This window comes from Megachile rotundata, chromosome 16 (genome assembly GCF_050947335.1).
Source record: "Megachile rotundata isolate GNS110a chromosome 16, iyMegRotu1, whole genome shotgun sequence".
In the NCBI taxonomy this organism is placed as follows: domain Eukaryota; kingdom Metazoa; phylum Arthropoda; class Insecta; order Hymenoptera; family Megachilidae; genus Megachile; species Megachile rotundata.
In genome coordinates, this window is record NC_134998.1 from 14,067,947 (window position 1) to 14,078,842 (window position 10,896).

The 10,896-nt window shown below is 42.9% G+C and overlaps 5 protein-coding genes across 7 annotated transcripts in view; 3 read left to right on the forward strand and 2 right to left on the reverse strand.

The window, feature by feature from the left end:
* The first annotated feature begins 81 nt into the window (after positions 1 to 81).
* Positions 82 to 3,257, forward strand: LOC100875079 (doublesex and mab-3 related transcription factor 3, truncated). Its single transcript, XM_012289484.2, has 3 exons — positions 82 to 998; positions 1,954 to 2,184; positions 2,248 to 3,257. The coding sequence occupies exons 1-3, from the start codon at positions 795 to 797 to the stop codon at positions 2,884 to 2,886; spliced, it is 1,074 nt and encodes a 357-aa protein (XP_012144874.2). The 5' UTR covers positions 82 to 794; the 3' UTR covers positions 2,887 to 3,257.
* A 604-nt stretch (positions 3,258 to 3,861) lies between these two features.
* Positions 3,862 to 6,719, reverse strand: hyx (cell division cycle 73 hyrax). Its single transcript, XM_012289483.2, has 5 exons — positions 6,591 to 6,719; positions 6,282 to 6,452; positions 4,650 to 5,917; positions 4,435 to 4,576; positions 3,862 to 4,373 (listed from the first exon to the last, which is right to left on the reverse strand). The coding sequence occupies exons 2-5, from the start codon at positions 6,410 to 6,412 to the stop codon at positions 4,337 to 4,339; spliced, it is 1,578 nt and encodes a 525-aa protein (XP_012144873.1). The 5' UTR covers positions 6,413 to 6,452; positions 6,591 to 6,719; the 3' UTR covers positions 3,862 to 4,336.
* A 145-nt stretch (positions 6,720 to 6,864) lies between these two features.
* Positions 6,865 to 8,880, forward strand: Hou (GID complex subunit 8 homolog protein Houki). Of its 3 annotated transcripts, none has more exons than XM_012289487.2 (4): positions 6,865 to 7,008; positions 7,113 to 7,361; positions 7,434 to 7,828; positions 7,891 to 8,880. In XM_012289487.2, exons 2-4 carry the CDS (start codon positions 7,241 to 7,243, stop codon positions 8,065 to 8,067), a joined length of 693 nt encoding a protein of 230 aa, XP_012144877.1. In that variant the 5' UTR covers positions 6,865 to 7,008; positions 7,113 to 7,240; the 3' UTR covers positions 8,068 to 8,880. The 3 variants fall into 3 exon arrangements, with proteins under 3 accessions (XP_012144877.1, XP_012144875.1, XP_003705100.1); XM_012289485.2 differs by having other exon boundaries at positions 6,878 to 7,021; XM_003705052.3 differs by lacking the exon at positions 6,865 to 7,008 and having other exon boundaries at positions 7,028 to 7,361.
* Positions 8,350 to 10,494, reverse strand: LOC105662982 (nucleoporin Nup35). Its single transcript, XM_012289488.2, has 3 exons — positions 10,172 to 10,494; positions 9,836 to 9,940; positions 8,350 to 9,764 (listed from the first exon to the last, which is right to left on the reverse strand). The coding sequence occupies exons 2-3, from the start codon at positions 9,938 to 9,940 to the stop codon at positions 8,919 to 8,921; spliced, it is 951 nt and encodes a 316-aa protein (XP_012144878.2). The 5' UTR covers positions 10,172 to 10,494; the 3' UTR covers positions 8,350 to 8,918.
* A 239-nt stretch (positions 10,495 to 10,733) lies between these two features.
* The window catches only part of LOC100875305 (cell adhesion molecule 2-like), a 35,199-nt gene continuing 35,036 nt past the window's right edge, over positions 10,734 to 10,896 (forward strand). The window contains exon 1 of the mRNA XM_076541372.1: positions 10,734 to 10,896. The gene's annotated coding sequence lies outside the window, so the exon portion shown is untranslated.

Here is a 10,896-nt window from a genome sequence, read left to right on the forward strand (position 1 = left end):
ATCGTCGTTCCCTCGCTTCCTCGATGATAATTTAATCGTTATTTTACTCTTATTTTCTCCTTAGATATATTTTTTTCACTTCCGTCGAGATAGTTTATTTTCGCGAGAGTTTTCCGAGACACGGTTTGAACGAGTAGCATCTAGACATCTATATTAGAATGTTCCGAAACGTTGTATCGATCGAACGAACGCGAAAGTAACCGAGAAGAAGGTGATCGGTCCGGCATAAGAATGTCTCGTCCGGTTGTCGTCCTTGTCCAGGAAGCAGGATAACTCGGCCGCATCCCCGTTGTAGCGAACGAGCGAAGCAAGTCTCCGAAGGAGGAGTGGCGAGGAGAACAAACATTAGGGAACCAATCGTCGAGAAAGGGTGGTTCAACGAATGTTTGTTCTAGGTGGTTCGCCGTGGGTGTGGGTGCGGTGGAGTCGCGTCCAGAAGAGGAACGCGTGCTGGCCCGGAACCGGAGCCAATCGCGCGGCACCGCAGCGAAAATCAAAATCTCGCGAGCGAGATTTTCTTTAGACGATGCTGATCGAGTCAGTCAGGGATGAACGATCCTACCGAAACTTTGCCTGCTTACCGCGATCGCGATTTTCTATATTACGCGCTCTAAACGTACGAAATCGCGTCGAATCCTATACAACCTCTTCCTTTTCTACAATAATCAGTTTCGTCCTACGAATTTTCTGTTTGTTTGGACCGGTTCACCGTACCGTATCGGTCTAATCGGCTAATCGGTCGGTTGATCGAAGATGAACAGCTACTTCGAGATCGAATAGATCAGCGAAGAATAATGTTGCGTGGAAAGAATAAGAAGAAGATCGGAAACGAAGAGGAGGAGGGTGAACCGAAACAGAGAAGGCCAAAGTGCGCTCGTTGCAGGAACCACGGCTTGATCTCTTGGCTGAGAGGTCACAAACGAGAGTGTCGTTATCGCGAGTGCCTCTGCCCAAAATGCTCTTTGATAGCGGAGAGACAGAGAGTGATGGCTGCCCAGGTAAGATCGTTAGGACGAGTCAGATTACGGAATCCGAAAGAGAAACTCAAACACCTGTGGAACGTTTCGGTGTGTTAACCGTTAACGAAGCGTTTCGTCCTCGCTTCGGGAGAATCGGGAAACTCGAAAGGAAAAGGTCAATCTCGTCACCTTCGATATTTAGCTCGATCAGCTAATTCGACCTTCGCCGCGTCGCGGACTCGAAAGAAAAAATCTGATATTATAGTCGGCCGATTAAGCGTAAGCCCGAAATAAATAACCGCGAGCCGAAGCGAAGGGGAAGGGTAAACCGATTCGGTTTTCGTTGCACTTGTACCACTCGAACGTACATCTCATCTTCCATGTTGGGAAAACAGTCGATCGTTCGAGGGAGAAGAGGAATTAAATCCATTAACGCGCGGTGTAGCGTTTCATTTCTGTTTACATAGACATTATGACACTCGATACGCGGCTCCGAGAGGGGACTTTTACATTGAATCGATGTAACGCTACCGGTGGATCCATCGCTGATCCGACGCGACGCGACGCGACGGAACAGCAACAGCCTCGATCTCGAAAGCTGAAAAGCTTCTCTTCACGTAACTCCGCGTAACAGACAAATAATAACTTCTTCTTATCGTTACTTAATCAATTAGTAGATTAGAAATCTCTGTAATTTCTCGTTTAACGAAAAGTATCTCGTTAAGTCTATAAGAGCTTCCTCGATTATCTCGACGGTACGAAACGATATTATAGTGGGTGGTCCAGTCGGGAATAACGGCTGCCAAATGGTTCCATATGTATCTGTATTGACGTTGCCCGTTAAGAAAACACATATGCAGTATCGGCTAAGCGGCAGGTCCATTTATAAATCCGGAACGTGGTCATGATCCGACTCGATTTTTTTTACGAGCTCTCTTCTTCCTCGCCAGTTAAATCCTCCTTTAGAATTGAAACTAAACGCGCGTTTAACAAGGTGGCCCTGAAGAGGCAGCAGGCAGCCGAGGACGCCATCGCCCTGAAAATGGCTAAAGTGGCCACCGGACAGAAGTTGAGTCGACTTCCACCGGGGAAAATATTTGGAATGTCGGTGACCGAGCCAAAGCCGGTGACCGATGCCGATAAAGAGCTCGATTCTGGACAAAAGGACGAGGAGGAACGTTCGAGACAGAATTTCGTTCGGACGAATCAACGTCGAGACTCTTCGGTAAATAAATTCCGATTGTAAACTTGCCGATTCCGTGTGAACGACGGTAACTTTTTTTTACAGACGATCGAGGAAAACGGCACCAAGTACAAGGGTCTCGCGTTCGAGGCGAACGGCGGCTCCGAGGAGACGAAAGAGAGCAACGTGTCCCAGGCATCCGTGGAGACGCTGGCGCGGCTGTTCCCGAACACGAAGCTTTCGGTGCTGCAGCTGGTTTTGCAAAGATGCGGACAAGATCTGTTGAAGGCGATCGAGTATTTCGCCAGCGACAGTTTTCCCGTGAAATCCTACGCTTCGGCCTTTCGACCGCCGCAACCCATCGACGAAACCAGCAAGAGCGAACCGCTCGCGACTACCATGCTGGCTCCTATTTATTCCGGCCTATCCAGAAACATCTACGGAGACGGCTACTGTCTGCTGAACATAGTCCCGGATCAGTTTCCAAAGAGTATCGTCGCGGACGCGACGGCCTGTACCCCTTTGCCCAACAGCGCCGCGCACCACGAACAAGAAGTGGCTTTCAACGTGCAGTACAATAATTACTTCGATTCCGGAACGCAACAACACCTGAGGGATCACGTGTACGCGCAACTCACCGATCATCTTCCTTCGAGGCCTGGATTTCTTCATTTCCCTCCGATCATTCCCGGTATACCCTGCGTACAACCTAACTGCGCTCAATGCAACTACAAATTCCCTTAAATCGGCCTAACTAGGTAGTATGTTCAATTTTGCCGATCGTCTGATTCTTCGAGTACGTGCCAGTATACGATACGTTAGTAAATTATTACCCTTTGCTGTTTAATTGCCAACAGACGTTCGAGTCTCTTTATTTACAATTAGAAACGCTACGAGACTTATCGCGTGTACAAGGAAAATTTTCACGCGGATTTAACGAGCTTCGCGCGCCGTCATCGGTAGAGCCTTAATCTTCAAAGTTCACCGCAACGTGCTGGGCCAAGCGAAGCGTACTCGCTGCCATGCATCGCTTGCTCCAATGCCTCTTCGCTCTTCTACCGATTGACCTTTGATCGTCGAGCGTGAAATAAAACCAATAAAACCTGTTACACTTGCCCGTCGTGCTCCTCGAACTTTCCTGCATAGCCAAACTCCCTCTTTTCCGCCCTTACTCTTCTCTTTGTCCGAAAGATTTTCCAAACGAAAAACGGGCCACGATCGAACGATTTAATCGAAGGAATTACGTTATCGCGCGATAACTCTGCGCAGCGACCGAACGCGGAAAACTTATACAGGGTTGTGTCCAGTCGCGTAAATAGCCCGGTTATTTATACGTTATTTACAACGCGTAGCCCTGGGAAATTTCTACAAAGGGAGATATTTTGTTTATGTGTTCTTTCAGCGGTTGCCGATGGGAGGAGAGCAAGTTTTCTTCGAAAACTGCTCGGAAAGTTTCTCGAGGCGGCTATCGCCTACCCGTTAAACCGATAAAGCGGCACTGATCGAATTAACGAGATTCGATTGTCTCTGTAAATAGTGTTGGATATCAACTGTCGGTGCCTGGAAGCGGTTTACTTTGGCCCCCGTTTCCTCGATCCAGTCCACAGGGAATCTTCGATCCGTCCTGCACCGAATTACAAACAGCTCGACATTTTTCTTTCGCTCGGACGCGAAAACGGTTCGACAAGGGAGTAAGGGATAAATGATCCGATTCGCGAATTACGCGTACAGCTCTTTATTTGGTTCTTTTAGTAAACGTTTCGGGAAACGCGTTCCCGCGAACGATAACATTCTTCCGTTCGTTTTCGGGCCGCATACCGTACCAAACCCGATATACCAATATCGCGCTCGCGTTTATCGAGTACTCGGTTTAAGGATAATTAACGATAGGCACATCGGTTTCGTGCTAAAATAACCGATAATATATCGTCGAAGATTCTGCTACGTAAACGTTCCTCGATAAATATTAATGTTACCATCGAAAATAACCAATCAATAACGTGCAAACTATATTCGATGTATGATACTGTGTTCTCGAGTGCAGTCTTCGTCGATCGCTCCTAACTTATTCGTAACTGGACTTTCTCCAAGCAGGACTCTTTTTTAGATATACACATATATGTACACGAACGTTCTTCTTTTCAATAGTATGTACAGTCGTTTTCGTTTCTAAGCGTTCCGTTCGAGATCCGATTTAAAATCGAAGGTGCGGCTTGTTTTTGATCATGTGCCTGGAAAAATAGAAACGATCGAATTATGCCGAATAACCCCGACTCGTACAAGGATACGTACTTGTCAAGATGTTCCCAGAATACCATTAACGCAGCTCGATCCAAATGTCTCTTCGTTCGACTCAGTTCGATCACCGTGACGGCCCAACGTGCCACGTTCGCGTCCAGTCTCATTTCGTCGTATTTTAAATGAAACGCGCAAACTGCAACAATCAAACGAGTTAAGCAGGGTCAACCGTTAACGATCGATTCGAGATAACGGTAAGTTCTAAGTACTTTTCGAAAAGATCTCGACTGGATTGCCGTCGAAGGGCCAACCCTTGAACTGCCAAGCTGGACCCATTACGAACACCGCGACCACCCTTTCCCAGTCCGCGTTCGTCAGTTTCTGTGGGTTGTCGACTACTCTGTACGGAACCGTCAGTCCGCCTTCTTTTCGACGTTGCAAAAGGACCTCGTTCTCTCGTTTCGAGCCCTGTGATCGTTTCTCCTCGTTGCTCACGTATTTCAGGTCTTGGAGAATATCCTTCGCGTTATACATCGTGATCAACGACGTATTAGCGCTTGGAATGATGATGATAGGAGTCCTGCTAGGCCGTTTATTCTGCGCCGCTTGTTGCGGCGTCAGTTTCGCGGCAGAAGTCGGTAGTAAACCGGAATTAGGAGCCGTCGAAGGATTGCTAGGCGGTTTTCTTACCGCTGGATTCGTCCCTTCGGTCACGGATTTCAAAGTCATACCGTGATAAGTGCCCATCGTGTCGATTTTGAATCCTTCCGTTTCTTCTTTTTGCCTGATAAACCTCTCCTGATCGTAACGATTATAAACGGCCGGTTGCGGCAACGGTCGCATAGGCGTCGAACGCGGAGTAACCATCGGAGTGGGTGCGGCAGGACCTTTTTGTCTACCCTCTTCGCGAGCTTTGATACTTTGAAGTATCGCGAATATATTTTTTGCAAATATCTTTCCGCTGCTTTGCAGAATAGTAGCGCGTGTTCTCCACTGTCTTTCCCTCGAAACGATATCCTTGGTACCATCGACGTCCATCAATATAACGCATAAATCGGATCCCATTCCAATGTCGTCGTTCTCCTTGATCGTCGTACGTTTCTTGGCTAAACGTTTAGCTTTGATGGCAGCAATTTTCTCGACGGACATTGCCTCCGAAAGAGACTTGATGTTGTCCACCGTAACCGAGGCTTCCTTAGGAGCGTCCAGCCTAGCCGCCAGTTGTTCTTTAACTTTCTGAACATGAGTCTCCTCGAAACGAGGTTTTTTCGACGATCCGCTTTCCACTCCATCTTCCGCTGTTCTTTTCACTTGAGTGGGAATTTCTAAAGGAGCAGATTTGTCTATGGCGGCTGACGTAGCGGTCTCTCCGTTGAGATACGCCAGTAAGTCTTTTCTGTCTGGTCGACGTACAACTGGAATATTTTCAGCAGCTGCCTGCCGTACGTATACTGGATGGGTGAGTTGCACATGTTTAAGCAGAAACAGCAGACATTCCAGAGTGTAATATTCCTTCGGTGTTCCTTCCTTGCCGGATCTACCACCAAATATATTTCTCTCCAGTTATTTTTCCCCAAAACCGACTTTCTTATTTTTCTCCTACGAGATCTCTGCGCTTTACAGTCACAATATTTATTAGACGAATCGACCCAATGCCAAGAATTTCCCTTACTAAATGAACTAGTACTACAAATGGAAAAAATACTTGTTCTTTAGTAACGTATAAAATTCAAACTTTCTAAAACCGATTAGTCAAAGTATTCGCGATTCTTTCATAAATTCTACATCGTGTTACGATAGTAAAGGTACAGAGAATTCGTGTATACGAGCGTTCAATGGGGGAAGCCAGTACAGGTTACAGCTGTCGGAATTGACTCGCGATCAATCGTACATACACTTACCCATAAGTTAAATAGTTGGTTTTCACATTTTTCGGCCAAGAAAATTCCCCGAAAATAATTTGATTTTCACGTTCGATTATCTCCTTTTTATTAACGTTATACTGTCGCAGCAAGCTCAATGGGTCCGCCATGATTACAAACTACTACCCCACCTTTGGCTATTGTGATTAACTAAAAAATAAATTGCCATATACACGGTATATCGCGTGCAAAGCGCGCCACTACACACCGTTTCGTGCACGAAATTTTCAAGCATGTTTCCACATTCTGATGCTTGTCAAATTATTAAACTTATCTATCCGTTAATACCTTTATCGAAAGAACTTATAAAAACATCACGAGTTCCACGTTTAACGTTCAGAAATAATTCCTCGTTTTTTCTACTCGATCATTTTTCTGACACTTCCTTTGCAATGTATACCATACCAGTTCAACCGCAGACGAAATGTAAGACAGATTACTCGTATCGTTGTTGATTTTAGTAAGTCTAGTACATATAGTACAGATGGCGTGAACTGCTACTTTCGGATCACTCGTAATTCGATCACGTTCACTTCCACTGATGGTGATTTTCACGCTGATTCGTGGGGATTAGGAATGTGGAAGTTTGGTAATTCATTTGGATGTTCGCCAAATCTGGTTCTTTCTTATATTCTTAAAACTTTTCTCCACTTTGTACATGGCTGACGAAGTGAAAAGTGTATATAGTAATAAAGCAACCATAGACGTAAGATTAAATGGTGGGAAACCTACTGAAATTAGCCGCGTTACGATCTCTTCTTGAACCCAGTGTACGTTTATTTACATGACACTTTGAACTGCTTTGAACAGGGGTATAGAATCAGCTGTTGTGTCAAACAGTTTCCGAAATTTCATTAACTACACCAATTCAATCTGCATTCTGTCGATTTTCTTACCATTTATTTATCGTAATTATCAATGCTAATTGCTAAAAAACGATGAGCTTCCCGGAGAAACAGGACAATATATCGAAGGATGAGTGGGTTGCCAAGCTGGAGGAGAACTCCCATACACAACGCGTTTCCATGAACAATTTGATCATGAATTATCTCGTTACAGGTTAGTCCTTATGCCCATTATTAATAAACAATTTTGAAATAATTTCTTAATCGCGGATAAATTGTCATTCAGAGGGATTCAAGGAAGCTGCAGAGAAATTTCAACAGGAATCTGGGGTCGAGCCTACAGTAGATCTGAGTTCTTTAGATGATAGAATTCGTATTAGAGAAGCTATTCAGAATGGGCGTATTCAAGAGGCGACCAATCTCGTGAACCAGCTACATCCAGAATTGTTGGATAACGACAGATACCTTTATTTTCATTTACAACAATTGCATCTTATCGAATTGATTCGCACAGGGAAGATAGAGGAGGCTTTACAGTTTGCTCAAGATCGATTGAGCGAAGCTGGAGAGTCGGATGACAATATTTTGTGCGAATTGGAACGTACTTTAGCTCTACTGGCTTTCGACGAACCGCATAAAAGTCCTTACAGCGATCTATTGCATCCGACACATAGACAAAAGGTAATAACTTTGATTAATTATCCGTGTATTACAAACATTTTGATTTTTCTATAAAATTACAGATAGCTAGCGAATTGAACGCGGCTATACTAAAGATGGAACATAAGGAGTCGACTAGTCCGCGTTTAAATAACCTGCTCAAAATGATACTCTGGGCACAAGACGAATTGGAGAAGAAGAAAGTGAAATATCCTAAAATGACTGATTTGGGTAGTGCCACCATCGAAAGCCCAAAATAATTTTAACAGGACAAAGTGTGGAACCGCATAAATTTATTTATTAGGACGAAGAGAAAGGTGTAATTGTACGATATTAGTGTTTAATATGTGAACAGGTTTCAAGATTAGAATAGAAATTTGAACTTTTTAATATATTCTCATTCGAATAGTAATACTTATTTTCTACAAGAAACACGTTAAATTTCGGTCATAAACTATAATTACGATAGAAAGAGAGAGAGAGAGAGAGAGAGAGAGAGAGAGAGAGAGAGAGAGAGTGTGAGAGAGAGAGGAATAAGTCGATTACGACAAACTAATGTTTTTAATATCGCGAACAAAGTCTCCGTCATACATTTGTTCATATACGCAACATTTGAAAGACGACCGAAAGTACAAGTTCGTCGCATGCTCGTAAACGTTCGGTAATATTTTTTCGGTAATACGTGTACGCTAAAAAATGGACCATTTAAATTAATATCCGTGCAATATACGTGGTCGAATGCCGCGAAAATACTCTTGCAGGCTAAATCATAAGTTAATCGTGTACTTTACAATAGAGAAATTTAGTACGTTGCGAGTAATTGTTGGTTGAAAGTTACAGAATAATAAGAAAGATATATAACAGTAGGAAGGTAAACGTTGCGTGATAATATTATTTGATGTTTCTAAAAATTTATATTTCGTACTATTGATATAGTAAAATATAATTGAGCAAAGTAAGAAACGTTTCGAGATTTTCAAATGTTCCTCTCTCCGGTTAGTCGTGCTTATACATATATGTATCGAATTTTGATAAAAATGCGTAGTAAAGGCAAAGAAAAATTACGCGCTAAACGATATTTGTCATTAATAAGTAACATCCATAATTAAGACTACCATCCGAACATATATTCCATCGCTTTCGAAACTAAACCCGTAGATTTTTGTGGTACATTTTCTGGCACTCTCACCGACTGAGGACTAAGTTGATTATAACCGGCTGCTAAAGGTCTTACATTTTGTATCCTAATCGGTGTACGAGGTGTACTATATTCCGGTGACTGGTTAATTCGACCCAGATTAGAAAAACACTTGATACTTCCGTTCATTCTCGAGCGATTTTCTTTATCCGAACCTAGTATAACGCCCTCGTCCGTACAAGGAATTACGCCGATCATGACAGATCCGGATACAATATTACCATTGCACGCGAGCGCTCTTTGCGCTTCCTGTTCCGAAGCGCATTTTAAATGAATCCAATTACTTTGTGGCTGCGGAGGCGGATGTTTGTCCAGTATTCGAACTCTGCTGGAAATATGAGCCAAAACCGTGTTCGTATCGCTGGGAGGGAAACCAAAAACGGTCACCCACTGCAAAAGCCCTTGAGACTCGTTTTTATTCGGATTTAAAGAACTGTCGTTGAATATAGAAGCGTTCATGGTATTGATTAAATTTCTAGGTTGACTGCAAGAGATACTTTGATCGGCCGGCGAAGAGTAGGATAATTTTTGAGAGGTTTCTAAAGTATCGAACAATCCTCTGGTAGGTGGTCCACCGGTGTGACTTTCCGCGACCATCTGAGAAGTATTAGGGGTATTAGCACCACCGAATACAGCTTTTTGACGGCTAGTGCGATAGTCTGGAGTACCGTAATGAGAAAGCGGAGACAATAAGCTGGTGTGTCCGCTATAGAATTGTTTCTGAGTATCTTGAGGACTGGCTAGGTTCACTTTAGCTGGCTAAAAAAATGATAAAACACGATAAACTGGAATATATCACGCGACAACGTTACGTTCCAAAGATTACGTACGGTTGTACTGTCTAGGAGAAAATTCGGAAGGCACACAGAAGCCATCGGGCTTCCAGGACTTTGTTTAGGGCTTCCAACAGGTGATCCTAACGTCATAGGTTCCATCTAAAGAGCAAAAACAGTCGGTCGGTTCGTTTATTAAAATTTCAGCTATTTCGAACAGAATTATTTTGGGACAGAAGAAAAGCACGCTTATTATTAAATATTTTTAAGCATACATATACATATTAAATATTATAGGTTTTATAATTTTCATTCGAAATTCGCGAGGTTATAAACATTAAATCGTTCGATAGACATACTTGGATGATAAATTTCTATTTTTGCGGTACTTACTGCTGTTCGTTAATAAAAATTCGACGAAAAATTGTCGACGAATCTTGTAAACAGTTAAATATATTCACAGAAGTTGGGAGAGATATTTAAATAACGAATAATATTTCGCTTTATCCCAGAGACTAACAGATGGCTCTAGAACCAGATCGATGTCCACGTATATTTTGAAATTTGAAATACGCAATTTTCGTAACTTAAAAATACAACGATTTCAAATATTCGAACAAAGAAATTGATTATTTATCTAATAAAAACTAAAAGTTTTGACGCGACAAGTTTCAAGCACGAAACACGTATCTACATACGGTAAGCGCGAACTACTCTATGTTACTGTACTCGGAAAAAGAATAAGTTATTTTATAGGAGAGCGGGAATGTTGGAAATTTCATTTTTTTTTCGTTAAGAAAATTGAATTACATTAAGAAATATTTTTGATAGATTTATAAGAAAATTATTTTTACTCGGTATAATTAGTTCGTAACGGGGGAAAAAGATTCAAGTGGTGCGATGCTAGCGCCGCCATTTTAATTTTGAAAACTGCGTAGCGAGAAGCCGTGGCAGTTGGCGGTCGTTTAGTAAATAAATTCTGTCGGAAACATTAAAATTGTGGCAATTTGTGGGTGATTCGATCGAAAGGAAGGATCAAACGACGTAGTTTGGGAGCGTAGCGTTCGAGTGGAAGGCGTTCGACAAAGAATCATGCTGCGGTGCTCGGCGAGTACTCG